Source organism: Sinohyriopsis cumingii, chromosome 13 (genome assembly GCF_028554795.1).
Source record: "Sinohyriopsis cumingii isolate HCF-2022 chromosome 13, ASM2855479v2, whole genome shotgun sequence".
In the NCBI taxonomy this organism is placed as follows: Eukaryota; Metazoa; Mollusca; class Bivalvia; order Unionida; family Unionidae; genus Sinohyriopsis; species Sinohyriopsis cumingii.
Genome location: NC_142973.1, coordinates 29,252,136 through 29,270,827, shown reverse-complemented (window position 1 = coordinate 29,270,827; position 18,692 = coordinate 29,252,136). Strand labels below are relative to the sequence as shown.

At 33.6% G+C, this 18,692-nt stretch overlaps 1 protein-coding gene across 1 annotated transcript in view; it reads left to right on the top strand.

Annotated features, from left to right (window-relative positions):
• The window catches only part of LOC149785118 (uncharacterized), a 205,924-nt gene that overhangs the window by 45,870 nt on the left and 141,362 nt on the right, over window positions 1-18,692 (top strand). The window contains exons 18-23 of the mRNA XM_089978885.1: window positions 645-788; window positions 6,408-6,551; window positions 10,332-10,475; window positions 12,077-12,379; window positions 13,006-13,215; window positions 17,150-17,293. Coding sequence (XP_089835011.1) covers window positions 645-788; window positions 6,408-6,551; window positions 10,332-10,475; window positions 12,077-12,379; window positions 13,006-13,215; window positions 17,150-17,293 — 1,089 coding nt within the window. The remainder of the gene's footprint in view (window positions 1-644; window positions 789-6,407; window positions 6,552-10,331; window positions 10,476-12,076; window positions 12,380-13,005; window positions 13,216-17,149; window positions 17,294-18,692) is intronic.

Below are 18,692 nucleotides of genomic sequence, written 5' to 3'. Positions count from 1 at the left end.
CTTGGGAGGTAATCATGGTGATTGATAATTCACCAACTGGTAAGTTTTGGGTAGATGAACATCTGACTCAATGTAACAAGAATAGTTAGAAAGACAGGTTTTGAAAATAACACCTGATAGGGTGACAACTACCAGTGAAATAACAGCATTTTAAATATTTTATGTTATTCATGCTAAGTATTAATGACATGTTTTAAAATAATTTATTTAAACTCAAAATTATTGCTTATTTCACTGTTAGTGAAGACATGTAGTGTAGTGACCTCAAGAAATTATTATGACATAATTATAATCATGGGAATGATGGCAGTTCAGAATGGCTACTTTTTGCATCTGAATTTCTTTTCTAGCATAAGAAAGAAAATGCAGAGGAAGTTTTTAGTACAGTCACATCATCAAGGTTTCTTACAATAATCTTCCATTGGAAATGATTAAGTGTTATCAGTTAGAAGTTTACTCTTGTTTTTGTTGCATGCTTGAAAAAAAATTGCTCAACCAGATGCATGCAACTGTCATATGATTACTACCAAGTCTCTTAGAAATGAACAAGTTCTTCTTTCATTTGGAAGAAAAAGTAATTTATTAGATACAGATCACATATCAGAGGGAAGGAAAATTATAATTGTCTTTCACAATTCTTTCAGAACCCTTGGAGGGAATGACTTCCACTTTCTTCACAAACACCCATTCAGTAATCTGACCAAACTCAACCACCTGGATCTGTCCAGCAATGAGATAGAGTATTTGCCACCGGATGCTTTTGAAAACTGCACATCACTACAGACCATGTAAGTCTAGAATCATACCATAGTAAATTCTTTCTGAAAAGAAAAGAAAACATACAGATTGATATGCAGATTGTGTTGATGTTTTGAGTTCCTGTTCAATAAATCTCTTTTAATAGCAGTAATACATTACCTTTCACTAGTATCTTGCTTACCTTCTGGGACTCAAAGGGTCTTCATATGAGCTCATAATTCCAACTTCTGAATTGTTTTAGAAATCTTGAATTGAGAAAACCCAGAACTAGTTTGATTACCACGTCATCAGCTCTTGTGGGATACTCTTCCTCTTTTCTCTGAGATGCTTGTAATGCTAAGAATTATTTAATTCACTCTTGGCAAATTGTCTTAATTTATGTGTTTAAATACATTTTTCAGCAAATTATTCAATATTTCCATTTTAATTGAATGGCTATCCCCCCAGTCCTTGCATTATTTGATTATAATTTTAGCTCTCTTGATAATTTAGGGGACTTTATTTCACTATGTTCATCTTGCAGTTTCTTATCTGTTCTTCCCTTTCTCTTACCTGGTGTTAAGGTAAGTAATTCCTCCTGTGTGGTAGTTCCAGGATATTATTTTAGTACTTGCTTCAGTGCTATCTGATTATATTTGTGCCCAGGGTAAGAACCACTATACATTTGTGGTTCAGGAATTGTTCCCCTTTGTTAATCAGTTTTGCTAATTAATTATTACTGCTTTAAGCAGTACCCATAATTGTTTTGTTCACCAGTTGCAGAAATTGTTTATTTAATAAGTACCTGCTTTGGCAGTTTGAATTACTGAACTGAAATATACTTATAGCCTTGCTTTGTTAGTACACTTACAAAATAAGTGCTAGTTTCATTAGGCATCGTTAATTTAATTGTTACATTTATTGCACTGCTTTGAGTAACTATTCATTTAAGCAGTACGATTTTTGATTGTTGCATCAAATTTTATTACACTGCTTCAAAAGCAAATATTTGTATGAAAAATTTAGTTTCCAAGAGTAATAGGCATTGGCAGTATGTACTTTTCAAGAATGTTGTAAAATGTGGGGAAATGTGGGCACAAGAAGGCCCCCTGGAATTCTCTCCTTCCCCCCCCCCCCACCTTGCATTGTTTATCCTGTGCATCGTGCATACAATCATACTGTTACCCATTCTGGTGTCCATGGCACAGTGGTGTTTGGGACCTGGCTGAGAATCAGTGCACATATAAAGTGAGAAAGAAATGTCCATTTTCCCCCTATATTCTTTGATCCCAGGTGATCTTCCTTTTCCCTAGAGGAGAATACTGCTCATTTGTGATGGTTTCATTTTGAGTCCTACAGGAGTTAGAATATAATTCTTCAGTGTAAGGAGACTAAGGGATCAATCACTTCTTGATCCCAGGAGTGTATGAGAGCTGTCTCTCATGAAGTTGAGAAAGTTGAAGACACATTACCTCTGAAAAGTTGCAGATCTGATTAGGCAGTCCACAGCCTCAGGATAGTATTGGATCTGTCCCTTGCAAAGTCAAGAGTTGTAAAACTTCTGAAGAGTCACAAAAGTCTAGGGTAGATACTCCCTAATCCCAGGGGTATATGGGATTTCGAAGTACAGAGATATAATGCCCCTAAAGAGTTGCAAAACTCTATCAGGGTCAGCAGCCCAGTCAATGTGCCAGAGACCAGAGACCCTAAAGAGGTACAGGACTCCATCAGGGTCAGCAGCTCAGTGAATGTGCCAGAGACCTGATTGCACATCCTTGAGAATGGAAAGCAGTGATATTGTGTATGATGGAGGCTTGTCTATCAGACCATTGTCACCTGACCAGTCTTGAACCTGTCAGTGGGCACTGGGCAGTGGTACCAGGCACCAGGCACAGGTCATTAGTCATCAAGTACATAGGTTCTAGAACGCGCCAACATGAACAGCATGTTCTCCATACTCAGCGAGAGGTGCCTTCGCTGGCTCGGCCATGTCAAGAGAATGGACCCAGGTCGTATTCCCAAGGACCTGTTATATGGGGAGTTAGCAGAAGGTGCACGACCAACTGGACAACCACATCTGCGCTACAAAGATGTTTGCAAGAAGGATATGAAGACAGCAAACATCAGTGTCAACGACTGGGAGAGCTGTGCAAACAACCATTCCAGCTGGCGTCTAGCTGTCAGGCAGGGAGTTCAAAATGCAGAGGAAAAGAGAAGAATAAAACAAGCTGAAAAGAGAGCTAAAAAGAAGGATAAGCAAAAGCATACTTTGGAGCTATGCCATCGTCTCCCGTAGACGGACGGATGCCAAGGAGGAAGGATTGGTCACTGGTCAGTAGAGTCCCATCAGTGGTGAAGGGACAGGTATCCAGTTGATATGCCCTGCTAATCTTCATTCTACCAATCAGTTCTGTTGGGGATAGGGAGTCAGCATGTATTAATCCAATTAGGAAAAGGGATCAGCATTCCTGGCACCCCCTATTATGTATATTTAATTTGCATTGTTTGTTAGGTTCTTTCAATTTTTTTTAAATTCCATTATATGCTATTGATAATGTAACATTTTATGTTAGACTTGACCTTGACCTGAATCATTGATTTTGTTTTTATTTAGTAAACTACTAATACATAGCAAAACAGTTTCTCTGTGAGTATGGTTTAGCTATTATATTTATTATTGTACCTGAGTCAAGGACATTGTATTTATCATGTACTTTGTTATAATTATTTTACCTGAGTCAAGGACATTGTATTTATCATGTACTTTGTTATAATTATTTTACATGAGGTCAAGGACATTGTATTTATCATGTACTTTGTTATAATTATTTTACCTGTTAAACATTAGGAACCTTCTGGAAGTAGATATTTTTTAGAAGATGCTTTCAACCAATAAACATTAAGTTAACATAATGTTAACATATGCATATATGAGGCACTAATAATTGGGGTAGAGCTGAAGTTAGCACATAGACGTGACAGTGTGGAACAAACAAGTGTTATCTACAGTACATTTAAGCGATGGTTATGGGTTGTAGAGTTATATACAGGTGATGAATAGATGTGGTAGTGGTAGCTAAATGGAAGAGGTGCTTTAGAGAGGGTGGCAAAGGGCCAATCTCCAGCTTTCTGCTCCTGGTTTTTTCCTGGTCTCCAAAAAAGGCAGAAACTTTCAGTTTATCATCAATCTTTCCATCCTAAATACATTTCTTCAGGAGGAACCATGGAGATTACCACCTCGGTCAGGGCAGTCTTCATCAACCTTTAGGATGAATACCTTCACATCCCAGTTTTTCTTCTATTATGATTCTGTGATCTTAAAATTAGCAATAGAAAAGAGTAAGAAGCAACAATTTTTAAAAAATTCAACAAATAATTTATCTCATTAGAATACAAATTGAAAATGTAAAAAGACCTTACGGTATTGCGAATTAAATCCAGAATAATCCTAGAATTGCAGACATAAGTCCTAATGATTAAAGTTCTGAATAATTTAAAATTTTAATAAATAATTTAAATCAATAACATTTCAGCCCAAAGAATTAATGGACACTGTTGAACAAAAATACATTTGGTTCTGCTAACATCTTAAAGCATGAATGAATAATTTCTTGAAAAAACAAGATTATGTAGTCCTCTACTTGACCTCAGGTCACAATTAACATTTTCTAAAACAAACATTACCTGAAGGAAAATAACCTTCCAGAAGGTTATTAATGTTTACTAGGTAAAATATTTATACTAAAGAACATGATAATTTATACAATGTCCTTGATTCAGGCAAATATTATAATCCTAATAGTTAACCCATACACAGATGATATTTTAGCTATATATTAGTTTGTTTACAGAATTTTTTAAAAATCAATGCTTCAGGTCTAATAGAAAATTGAACTTGATATTGGACAAGGGTCAAGTCCAACATACAATGTTACATTGTCAATAGCATATAATAAAATATCAGAAATAATTTTTAAAAAAAACCTAACTAACAATGCAAATTAAATATACATAACGCCTCCCAACAGGAAATACTTCCAGTTTTGCCTTGATAATAATAATAATAATAAATAATAATAATAATAATAATAATAATAATAAAGACTTTATTTAGAGAAGGTAACTCAGTTACAGAACTAATCTACCTTGAGGCCTTCTATCTGTTATGTACAATATATACAGTATATACAACATGATATGAAGAGTCTGGCTTGACACCAAATAATTAAGTAATTTTAAAATTCAAAGTATCAAGCCTGGAACACATGCACAGGCATCAGTGAAAACATAAACATATATAAAACATAAAATATCATCCTGCATTGAAAACTTCAGCAATGAAAATGATGCAAAATTACAGAAAAGCAGGCAGTGTTTTCTGTACTAGAACTGTTCAATTTTCTAAAGATTTCATCCATGCAAGACACTGATTGTGAAAAGATGAAATGCTAGGAGCCTGCCTTATGTCACTGGGAATGTTGTTCCATACCAGTGGACCAGTATATTGAAAACTTTTTTTAAACAATTCTTTCTTTGGCCTTGGTATAATGTAATTTTTTCTTCTTATGGACCTTAAATTTGGTGTACCATCAGAATCTCTTTGGTGAAAGATATTGCTTAGATACACAGGAATGTCTTTTCTGGATACTTTATTCATCAATTTGGCCTTTCTAAGAAATATTCTTTCATGTATTGTTAAAACCTTTATATTATTCATTGCATCCTGAAAATTGGCGATACTTTGATCTAGAATTAAATGGCAAGCCCTCTTTTGGAGTCTTAACAGTGTTGTTATGTATGAATTAGAGGTATTACCCCAAATTACATTACAGTAGTCCAGATATGGCTGAATATAACTTTTATGAAAGATGACCCTATATTGAAGAGGAATGTATGTTTTGATTTTCCTCAGTAGCCAAAGATAAGAATTAACCTTTTTTGAAATATGTTTAATGTGAATAGACCAATTAAGATTGTTATCCACAAATACACTAAGAATGCTATCTTGAGAAGTCATATTGAGGTTCATGTTGTCAAATAGAACCTGGAGTTTGTCGCTATGTAGCCTTGCTTGTTTTTGTTGTGTTGTAACTAGTACGGCTTTCATTTTTTTCTGTATTTATGATCATACTGTTGCACCATACTTTAAGTCTGTTGAGAGCATCTTGTAAGTTGTTTTCAAGTACCATTTTGGTTTTATCAATCTCAGTGTAGTATCATCTGCATAGAGGTCAGTGGAAGAAATTGAAGTTCAATCTTAAGAGGTAAATCGTTGATAAATAGAATGAATAACAGAGGTCCAAGGATAGAGCCCTGTGGTACTCCACAATTAATATTTTTACTTTCAGAAAGTTGACCATTTAAAGATACTTTCTGCACTCTATCAGTTAAGTAAGATGTCGGTATTCATTTTTATGGTTTTATGGAAACTGTTTTTTTTCTTCTCCAGTACATAAATACTTCAGGGATTTCTAACTAAATCATTCGTCACTGGAGGATATTATTATTTGTTTTATTTTTTTTATTTCTACAGTAACCCACATTAGAAATTTTACTCTGTACCTTCCTGAATACTCTTCAACAGCTGTTTAAGTAGAAATATGAATACTATTAGACCAATTTACTAAATACCTTTACATCATTTAATCCTTTTACTTCCATTTTTTCAGATATCTGTCCAATAATCGGATACCACAGATCCTTAAAAGCCATTTTAAAAATTGTCCATTAAATGGCTATGTGGGGCTGCATAATAATGAAATTGGCTGGATTGAAGATGGCAGTTTTGATCATGTCACCTCAATGTCCTGGATGTATGTATATAGATACATAACTTAACACTGATATGCAAAACATAAAACTTGAGATTAACAGACATGATTGTAAGAAACTGAATCCTTCATTTATATCTTTCCATATTTTATGTAATTTTAATTGCACTCCCAAAAAATTCTTCAAAGTATCCAGAGTATTGTGCATAAAAGTTAATTACTAATTTTGAGTATCGGAAAAAAGATCCAAGATCGAGGAAGGCTTAGAAACATTACTTGATTGTCAATATTAAATTCATGTGCATCAAATGTTATTGCACTAAAGTACCATGTGCTAGTACAATATGTTGTCTGAATTTACTTATATGTGAGTGCATTACATTGGATAAGTTCAAAAATGGATAGTTTATGACAAGGTCATTGACATCTGATCATCACACCTTGTGATCCAAATAAGTGATGCCACTGATGACCAGATGGGATTTAAATCCAAATAATTATATGGATTTTTTCTCCTTTTTTATGTGTGTGTGTGTGTGTGTGAGAGAGAGAGAGAGAAATTTTGGCTTTTTCCATGCCATTTTGATCAATATACCTTACTTTTGAATGCCCCCATTACCTGAACCTTGTTAAAGATAAAACTATCAGTGCTTAAATTTAATTTAAAAAATACATTTCTCACAGTTTTTGTTTCAGTGATATATATTTTAGATTTAATTATTCACAATATTTATACCCATGTGTACTCCATTCATTTTAAATAAACAAATTCATATATGCTGCAAAATATATCACCATTGCATTTAAAGTGCTGTGTTCTTTTCCTTAGACCACTCTAGTGACCTAGTGGTTAGAGTAGTGGTTCCCAAACATTTTTGGGCAACCACACCATTGGTTATCCTCAGCGCCCCCTACCTTGTCCCATAAAAAGCATTATTCAGCACTACTGCCCCCCTCAATAATCCCACCGTCCACTTTGGGAACCACTGGGTTAGAGTGCCCGCCTTGCATGTGGAGCGGTTGTGGGTTTGAACGCCAGCTGTCAGTCATACCAAAGACTTATAAAAATGGTACTAACAGTTGCCTCACTTGGTGGTCAGCATTAAGAAGTTAGTGTTAGAACTGGTTGTCCTGGTGTCAGGATAATGTGAATGGGTGGGACATAATGCTACATGAGAGCATGCTGCCCCCGGTGCTAAACATCACTATAAACTGCCACACTGCAGACATCGTAGCAATATGACTGAAAAATTGTTAAAGCTATGTTAAAAATCCAAATCACACTCACACGCTTCTCCCTGCAACTCAAATATCTCCAAATTTCCAGCAAAGAATAATGTTCAGTATCAGTAAGTGCGTGTACACTTCCTGTATAGTGTCATGTACTTTGGACACCATTCCTTCCAACTGAATTGTCACATTCAAACTGGCATCCTCTTGGGGGATCTCATTTGATATATTTTAATATCAAATTCAATTTTGCACATTACCCCAATTGGATACTCATACGTTGTAATAATAATGAAATGGTCTTTTATTGCATTTCTTTTACAGTTTTAAATAGGAAAAAATAAGAATACTTTCTTCATGCAGGAATCAGCCTTGCTCTATTCCACTATTCTGGGATCAACCCAGAATACACTAATTTGCTGGGATCAGCCTTGCATAGATTTTATGTATGCTTGGAACAGCCTAGCAGTCTATGGAAGCTGGGATCAGCCCAGATTACACTATAATACTGGGATCAGCCTAGCACCAATTATACTTTAGCTGGGATCAGCCCAGAATACACTATAATGCTGGGATCAGCCTAGCATAGATTCACTTGAAGATGGGATTAGCCTACAATAATACACTATTATACTGAGAACAGCTTAGCGCATAGTGTACATTAAGCTGGGATCAGCCTAGAATACACTTGAACGCTGGGATCAGCCTAGCACAGATTTTACTTGAGCTGGGATCAGCCTAGCACCGATTCTACTTGAGCTGGGATCAGCCCAGAATACACCTTAATGCTGGGATCAGCCTAGCACCAATTGGGAATCATAATCTTGTACATTAAGACTCTAGCCCATGAGTAGCCCCCCACAGAGAGAGCCAAATATTTTAGTTAAGTATTGATGTTATTATGGATTTGATGTTGTAGAATATTGGTAATAATGAATAGTGGCATGTTTGAGAGAAAGTGAGAGGGTGAGTGAGATAGAGAAAGATGCATATATTCATGTATGCTGTATTTTCTTACAATGCATGCATTAAATCTTTCCTCATACAAAACAGTATTTTTCATTGTGCATAAACTTCGAGTATTGGTTACACACTTACAAGAATAGTACCTGAGAGATATTATTGGGTTTTTAGGACACCTAAGGAATTTCATGCAAAAGTCTTGAGATCATAAACATGAACTGATGTCACAATGAATTCCCACAAACTTTACATGTTTATACAAATAACCAGGCTAATGGACAGTATTTGAGAAATAGTCTGGTTCATTAAGTCTTGATGGTTTCTCTGATTTTTTTATACTTATAATGGGCTTTTATTTCTGTAAAGCTTATGTGTACAAAATCACCAAATAAAATTTTGAATGTATAGACCATTTCTATCACAATGTTCTGAACAAATGAGACTTACTTGTATTAATAGTGGAGACCATTTAATTAAGGTTTTCTTTAGGGTTTGCCAAAAAACATACATTCATTGCTTTAAATATTTGTAAAGACTTCATCAAAATTTGGCCCTCAGTGAAGGATGCTGGTATGTGTTATTTTTATAAGATTAGAAAAACAAAATTGTATAGTTTAGATGTACCAAATGGCCAAAGGTCTTACAGTAATTCTGGCTTCATGTATACTAAACAGCTAGTAATTTTTTACACACTGGTCTTTGGAGTGAAGTTTTAACAAAAATAAGCATACAAATGCTACACAATAATAAGTGAAGTACAGAACACATTTTCAGTATACATCATTTATCTGTCATTTTTGTACAAAATTTGCATACTTTAATTCTCAAACATATTTATCATTTGATTTTACACTTCGCTTGTAAGAAAAAGATTTTACAAAATTTAAACAAACTTCTCTATATGAAAGAAACTGATTAAAATCAGATCTCCACTGTCTGATGTAAAGATCTGACAGTGACTGCTTAGGGGTCGTGTTCTGATGACCTTTGAATTAGCCAGTGGAAATGCAGCTTTCAAAAATCTGAAATTGAATCAAATTGGTGAGCACACATTGATGCTCTTCAGTCACACTGTTCAGTCTCCCAAATCTGAAGATAGAAGACCTCATCTGAATGGCTGAAAAATTAGCAATTATGATAATAACATAGGTCACAAGAACATGATCCCTAAGCCGTTGCTGTAAGATCTTCAGGTAGGACAGTGGAGGTCTGATTTTAATCAGATTAATGTACATATGAGAATTTGTATCACCAAGAAATAATTATAATTTTTATGGCTAAACTATGTAGGAAAAATGAAAAGATATGGTAAATTACGTAAAATATGGTACTCTGTGACAGATAGCGAGATGGCATTTACAATATTATGTAATGTCCAGTATGTTCTTCATATAAATTCTATAATAGAATCATAGTGGAACATACTGTATGTATATCAGAATTATTCTGAAAACCATTTTTGATCTACACTTTTCTATTAATTTGTAATAAAATAGTCAGTATATAGATATGCTATGCTACTGTGTTGTGATTTGCACTGTTTACTTTTTAGTCTACTTACTTTCTCGATAATTTGTTGTAACTTTGCTTTACAAGACAAATGACCCATGTATATGTTATGCATTTCAGGGATCTATCTAACAACCAGTTGTACACACTTCCCAATGGTGGGGATTTTAATGGGCTGTCTTTGACCTATTTGTATTTGCAATACAACAGGCTTATGGAGCTGCCAACTGGAGTCTTCAGGGACTTGCGTGTGACTTACGATATGTAAGTCATTCAGTTTTGGCATCTCATTAAATCAAGTCTAATCCTTATGAATATCATGTTATATGGTATTGTTGTGACACAAACCATTCCCATTGGATTGACTGAACTTATCTAAACAGACAAGTAAACAGATAACCTCCTTGTAATACAGTATAATGGTAAATTTTATGCTTAACTAATTTTTACACATCTGGTCTTGCCTTAAAAAAATAAGACACAAACATTTCTATGCATAATATTCAATCACTACCTCATCCCTTAATCCATGAAATATGAACACATAACAATTGAATCATCCATTTTTACTGCTTTTTTGTAAATATTTGTAACAGTAAATATAATCCATAATTAGATATACTTCAGACAAAAGTTTTAAAATAAAAAAAATTAATATTGGGTGAAAAATGTGTTAAAGGTGCACATATGATATTCAATTCTGTAAATATCATCGATTTTTCTTATGAATGAAATTCAATAGCATTTTGAAAATAAGACATTACTATTTTGTCATGATATAAAAGTGTACAAGTGTATGGTGGTAGTCAGCAACTCTTTGCCAATGTTATTTTAATGCCCTCACTTTTTACATACAGGACATTGGGGGGAGGAATGTCCTCTTTACTTGACAGGGGGATATTTGTTTTGACCTCATATTAGTAGGAAGCAAAACATAGCATATATACTTGCTTATAAGTCGAGTCAAACTGCAAACCATATAGGTCCTAATCTGCCATAGTATAATGCTCCTGCAGACTGGGGTCCATATTGTTTGTTCTACTGATTACACCTAACTAACTACACAGACCCAGACCTGCTGGTACATTATGCAACAGCAGATCTGGATCAGTTCAGTTTGCAGTTGGACTTGACTTGTAAGCAAGCAAATATTACAGCAGTCACTTTTCCAACAGTCGTGAATTCAGCCATCATTAAGGTTTAAGTTTTTCATTTGCATATATTTCCTAAACCCTTCAATGGGTGTTCATCAAAACTTGGCATAAATTATGAGGAAACAGAATTCATTCTCTGTATTCATGCTTACCCTTTTATCTTGGGATCTAGTGCACCGTGATAGAAAATTTGCATTGACTTTGGTCACAAATTTTTTGTTTGCTTATATTTCATAAATCATTGGATAATTTTTGTCATAATTGAATTACTGTAAAGCTAAAACAGTTATCTGACTTATTATCATTTGGTCATTTGACATTGGGGTCAAGGTCACAGTCATAAAATATTTTTGTGAAGAAAAATATTTGTGTGAAGGATGAGTCATTATGTGCTACAGCTTTGGTTAAAAAAATTTGTTTGCTTATCTCACCTATCAGTTTCATCATAACTTCAGATTAGTCATTATGAAGCTAATACAATTCAATCTGCAAAATGCATGCATACCCATTTGACCTTGATGTCAAGGCCATGCATTCTGCAGCAGTGCTGCAAGCATGAGCTCAACATATGGATGGTAGTTAAAATTAGGAGCTTGAAGCATCTATAAACTTAGCAAAAATCGCTACCATAATAAAAGTGGACTATTGCACTGATTTATTTTCACTTCATTTATGTTACCTACATTAAAGCTTTTGTTTTTTTTTCTTCAGAAATTTAGAGGGAAACAATATTGCTCTGATCAGATCTGGGGCCTTCAGCTCTGTTACAGCCAAGAATATCATACTGACAAAAAATCTGATTCAGCAACTGGAGGCATATGCCTTTAATTCCTCCACATTTGAGAATATCAACATGGGAAATCACCTCATCACTACTTTGGCCAGTTATGCTTTTAGTAACCTGATAATTTATGATTCCTTGTACCTTAATAATGGCCCATTGAGTATGATAAAGAAAGAAGCCTTCAATAATGTTTTTGTGGGAAAAACAACTCTTGTGGTGTCAAAAAGTATGTAAGTATTGGTATTATTTTTTCCATAACATTCAACCTAAATATTGTTTCAAGAATAATAAATTTTGATTATGACAATAAATCAGCATCAATTTTCATTGGTCCTTGGGGCTGTAAAATGAAAAATTGGTGTAAAATTTATAAACATAACAGTCAACTTTTAAATGAATTTACTATAATCTGTTGACAGATTATACATGTCATCTACGAGATCTTTGTCAGAACAAAAAATATATCATCATACATGATTTTAAACTGTATGTTGTTATAACTTATGACAAAAGAATTATGAATCTTTTTATGCTTTTGATTATGGTTTAATATGAAAATATACCTGTCATTGATAAGCCCATGCTCAATTATATGCCCAAACTCAGTGACAAATTCATGCTCAGTTTTAAGTCCAAGCTCATTGATAAGCCCATGCTCGATTATATGCCCAAACTCGGTGATAAATTTGTGTTCAGTTTTAAGTCCAAGCTCATTGATAAGCCCATGCTAAGTCAAAATTCATGCTCAGTAATAAGCCTATACTCATCGACAAGTTCATGCTGGATGAAAAGTTTACTAAACAACACCAAATCCAGCTATACCAAAGGAGAAATGTTGTATCTTTTTTTCTTCCAGATACTTGGATAATAATCAACTAACCACCATAACTGGACCAATGTTTGGACCAGTGTCCACTATACAGGGATATCTGTACCTTCGAAACAATGGACTCCGAGCAATCAGCATAGATGCGTTTGTCAATCTGACTGTGTATTACATTTACCTTTCAAATAATAGTTTGACATCTTATCCATTAGCCCTGAATATACCATCAGTTAAAGAAATGTAAGTATGAGAGAGAGAGAGAGAGAGAGAGAGAGAGAGAGAGAGAGAGAGCAGAAATGAGAGTTGAATGAATGGATAGACAGACAGAGATGATAGCAGACATATAGAAAACATGGCATCAGTTTTTTGCTCACCTAGTTGTAAGGCCAAGTAGGTTATGGCACTGCATCTGTTTTGACTCATCTATTGTGCATTGTGTGTCCATCAATTGTAGCTATTTTCAACTATTCACAAATGACTGTACTAACTTTAATCAAACTTGGTGGAGAATATGGAGGCATAAAGAGCTTTCAGACTTGTACAGATGATGCTGATCAACCGTCAAAATATGGCCACCATTTCTAAAAAGAGAAAAAAGGAGCTTCTCAATAACTGCTCTGCAAAATTGGACTAAATTTGACAGAAAGAAAACTTATTTCAAGGACTTTGAGACTGACACAAATAGTGTCAATCTGTTTTAAAGTATGGCCACTATTACTGGAATTAAAAAGCATATAACAAATGTCTGAAGAGAAAACTCAACAGAAAGTGATCAGCTATGACAGAAAGTATCATTTCTTTAAATACCTCATTAGCATATTTCATTGCTTGCAAAATTATGCCTTCATTAATCATATTAATTAATCACATTATAAAAGTGAATAGTATTGTTAATGAGAGAACTTGAAATAAGCTTATGCATGCTGCTGAGTCCTCTGTATTTCTTATTTGATTGTATGTACTTTCCTTGATGACTTCCATAAATAAATACCGTTTAAACCAAAGCATTTTGGCATGAAGACTGTTACAATAAAAAATGTTGATGAGCCATTAATAGATATGGATAATCCTATGAAAAAACAGAAACCTTCAAACTTGTTTTCATAACAAATGCAGTCAACAGCACAGGAAAATATGTCTACCAAAACCATCTTACTGACCTTAATCTTATGATCACATGCTCTTCCGTTTAGCTATCAGAAAGATGTTAACCTGATGAGCAATCATAGGCCCACTTGGGCCTCTTATTTCTTGTGGGTTTCTTTTAATTTAAAGCCTAGAGGAATTTTGCAGAATGAGCAGAACATAAACTATGCTTTTACTACACTCTGGACTATTTTTAAATTAATGCTATTGTCAGAAATCAAGAAACTAATCTATGAGTTATCAGGTCCTCAGAACAAATGTTATTTGATAATTAATGCTGCTAATTCCAAGTGTTTTTACCACCTATATGCTTGCAGTACACAGTTTATCAAGTTGCAGTCATTATTGATCCATAATCATGCAATAGATTTATTGTAATGAAATGGGATCAAAGCAGTGGTGTTTATTTTTAACATAAATAAATTTCATCCATTTTGATTAAAATGTATGAACTGATCAAACGTTATGGGAAATAATTTGTATATAGTTCTTTCTGTTGTTTTGGAAGCCATAGTGAAATTCTAAATTTATAATTCCACCCTGTGTTATAAATTTCTGGTTTGGTTTGATTGATGATCAAGTTTATTTTCTTTCATCCCCTATTTAGTGTTTTGTTGGCCAAGGTAAGAATACTGCATAGAAAAAAATTCAAGTAGCATTAAATGTAGACATAACCCAGGTGGATTTATGCTGCTGTACAACTTGTATATTGTGACTGCACCTTTATCAAAATGCCAATCAAGGAAGTGGTCATTAATTGTAATTGAAGTCAATAGTATATTCACTATATTGTTTTAACCACATTTAATTGCTTTGACTGTTGAATAAGGGTGCTATTTGCTGCATCACAGTTCATTACTGTGTTTTTCTGTTTCAATTCAAGATTTTTAAAGCTGCTCATATACAGTAAACAGGCAGTGTAAATGTAAATGGTCAGAAAGTTTAGGATAAAAAATATGTCTGCACAATGGAAAACATGGAAGAAATTTAGTTTGCTTAAAGGGAAAATGTGGCCTTCAAACTTGCTTTACGTATTAATCCCCATTTAATTCTAACCTACTGTACTAATTTCCAAATCTTTTTCTAATCAAATAAGCAAAATATATGTTGAAATTGATTTGTCACAGGACCACACCATAATGGCTCTATTCCAATGTTTTTATGCGTTAAATTGAATTTACAATTCTGGTCAGCAAATTGGTCAAGAACAGAATGTATTATTTGCTTTGGTTAAATCGTCCTGAGGTATGTTCTTCTCAGCATGTAATGGACTCTAATTTTAAAGATCATAGGCAGTATGAATTATATTAAATAAATTTGTGGATAAAAGTTGTTGATTCTTGACAGATTTATTTATTCATTTAAACCAATAATGTTCAATTATTAGTATTTGTAATAGAATTATACACATGTGCTCTCTTTCTCTTTCTCATATACACATGATCACCAAGTCAAGTTCAAAGCAACTGACAGCACTAATATGGTAATTGAGGTACCATTTTAAGTCACAAATGCATTTTCATCTTCATCAAAATGGTAAATCACATGTGTCATGAAAATTTAAAAATTAAGGGCTGATTCCTCTGAAAATGGTGGACCAATGGTACTCAGACTTCACAGATTTTATACATTGAATGATCTCTATGAATTATGATTGCATACTATGATTTGGTTCAGATTTGTCATTTAGAACAATATTTTACTTTAGCTTTGGCTTTCCATTAATACCCACCTTCAACAAGGGTTTTCCCATTAGAATAATGACACCCTTTCTAAAAAAATTCTTATAAATTATTGAAGAAAAATTTGGAAATCATGTTCGTACAGCATTATGTTTAGATACTGTGCTTGAGAGAACTGCTAAATAAGGGTCCATGTATAATTACCAGAATTTTGTGGGCAGTCATAGCCACCATCACTTATGCCATATTAAAGAGAGCAAATAGAAGACCAATAGACATATAAAAAGATGGGCAGATAGACTAAAATAAATGTTAACATTTATCAAAGAAAGTAGTCAGTGAGGGAGATGCAGAGTAATTAATCCTTTCTGTGCCAGCTATGTTTTATTCAGTCAAGGTTTGGAGTTAAATAAATGCCATCATGGAAATATAGAGGTACTGATGTTTGATCTTCTTTTACTCAGTATTTCCTACATCCACAGAGAAATGTATGTGAGAGATACTTGTTTGTCAATGCATGTACCTATTTTAAAGACAGAGTTGCATCATGAATATATTTTCATTAAAAAAAGTTCCACAATGTAATCTGACCTAAAGATTTTAATTGTACAAGCTTTTGATATATCTTTAAACAGAAGAAAATCAAGTAATAATGTAGAGTACAAGTCCATGTATCTGAATTAACTAGGTGCTCTCATTTAGCTAAGGTATGTACAAGTCCATGTATCTGAATTAACTAGGTGCTCTCATTTAGCTAAGGTATGTACAAGTCCATGTATCTGAATTAACTAGGTGCTCTCATTTAGCTAAGGTATGTACAAGTCCATGTATCTGAATTAACTAGGTGCACTCATTTAGCTAAGGTATGTACAAGTCCATGTATCTAAATTAACTAGGTGCACTCATTTAGCTAAGGTATGTACAAGTCCATGTATCTGAATTAACTAGGTGCACTCATTTAGCTAAGGTATGTACAAGTCCATGTATCTGAATTAACTAGGTGCTCTCATTTAGCTAAGGTATGTACAAGTCCATGTATCTGAATTAACTAGGTGCACTCATTTAGCTAAGGTATGTACAAGTCCATGTATCTGAATTAACTAGGTGCACTCATTTAGCTAAGGTATGTACAAGTCCATGTATCTGAATTAAATAGGTGCACTCATTTAGCTAAGGTATGTACAAGAGCTTCTGATATGTTGAAATTACTGACCTAGGTGAGAAAATGTCAGAAGACACATGAGTTTGGTGTGAATAAGAGGGCAGTTCACATATTCAGACTTTGAAAGAAATGACTTATATAGTGCATATATATAGTGTATATACACTGTATATTTTTTTTCCAGTTACATTCAAGATAACCAGATAGCTGTCATACCGGATGGTGCCTTCAGTACACAGACTGGCTTACAGATTCTCAGATTGACCAACAACCGAATTACTCAACTCCAGGCTGGACTTTTTAACAATCTGACTTCCCTGACTCATCTGTAAGAGATTAATGAAACTAGATATTTGCTTCTGTAGATCATAAAGAGAAATTTTCAGTGGCATTCAAGATAACCAGATATAGTTGCCATACCAAGTTGTGCCTTCAGTACACAGACTTTATTATTGTTATTTTAGTAGTGGTAGTAATAGTAGTAGTAGAAGTAGTAGTAGTAGTAGTAATTTCATTATTATTTTTGTTGTTATTAATATTATTATTATTACTGATGATGATGAGCTAGGTTTCAGTGCAATCTACAATTCCGTGATAATTCTTACATGCTGTGTTTTGATGACACTTGATCAGAACCATGATTTCCAGGCAAAGCGTATTCCTTTTATGTCAGTTATCATCATTAAACTTTTCTTGGGATTATTGATATGCATGTGAAATATAATTGTTATTTTTTTCTTGAAAATACTCAAAGAAAATATGGTCTTGGACAGAATTAAGTCATGTGTGATTATTTATGCTTCAGAGACAATATGCATAAATTACATTGAACAATTCATTACTATTTGTTGGCAGCTACCTCTTATTTTCCTTCTTTATTATGTAATAGTCAGTTGAATGTTACTGCACAAATATTACAAATTTAATTGAACATAAATTTTAGCAGTTTTAATTGATTGGGTGTGTGAAAAAACTATGTTACCTTTATTTCATTTTACAGTGTAAGATTGTTTCTTCTTTTAACATAAGATATTTTGATGTAACAATTAAAATTGGGGCCAAAAGGTGTAATTTATAGACATTTCAAGTCTTTGGAATATCTGCATGTTGGAAAATCTCAGAAAAAGCAAGTCACAATTTTGATAGCAGGCATCACCATTATTATGTAACACAATGTAAAGCATAAAATACAACCAGGTTATCAAGTGACCCTCCTAATAAGATCATTGCACTTTTAACAAAAGTTTTTTTTTTTTATCAAACTAATGTCTTGGGTTGTCATAACTTAAATTCATATAAAATCTTACAGTCTTGCACATTTTATGTAAGTATTTTACAATTTATTATATGCTCACAATGTTTTACTTGTTAGGACTTATATAATATTGAATTATATCATAAATTTTATATACTTATATACATAAAGACTGAAGAAAGTACATTTGTTATGGGTGCCATGTGCCCATGAAATGATAGCAAGGTCAAAGGTCACATGGACAAATATTGTATCTGACATTGACATGAAAGTTTTGATATATTCCAGAATTTTTTCTTCACATCCATTACCCAGTCATAATATCTTAGGTGAACTACTATTACCATTCATATCCAGCTTTAAAGCTAAATGTTTTCTACTCACCTAGTGATCTACTCTTGATACAGGGATTAGTGCCAGATCCTGTGAATACTTAAGTTACTGCTTTCACTTGTGCCAAGTAAAACACTCT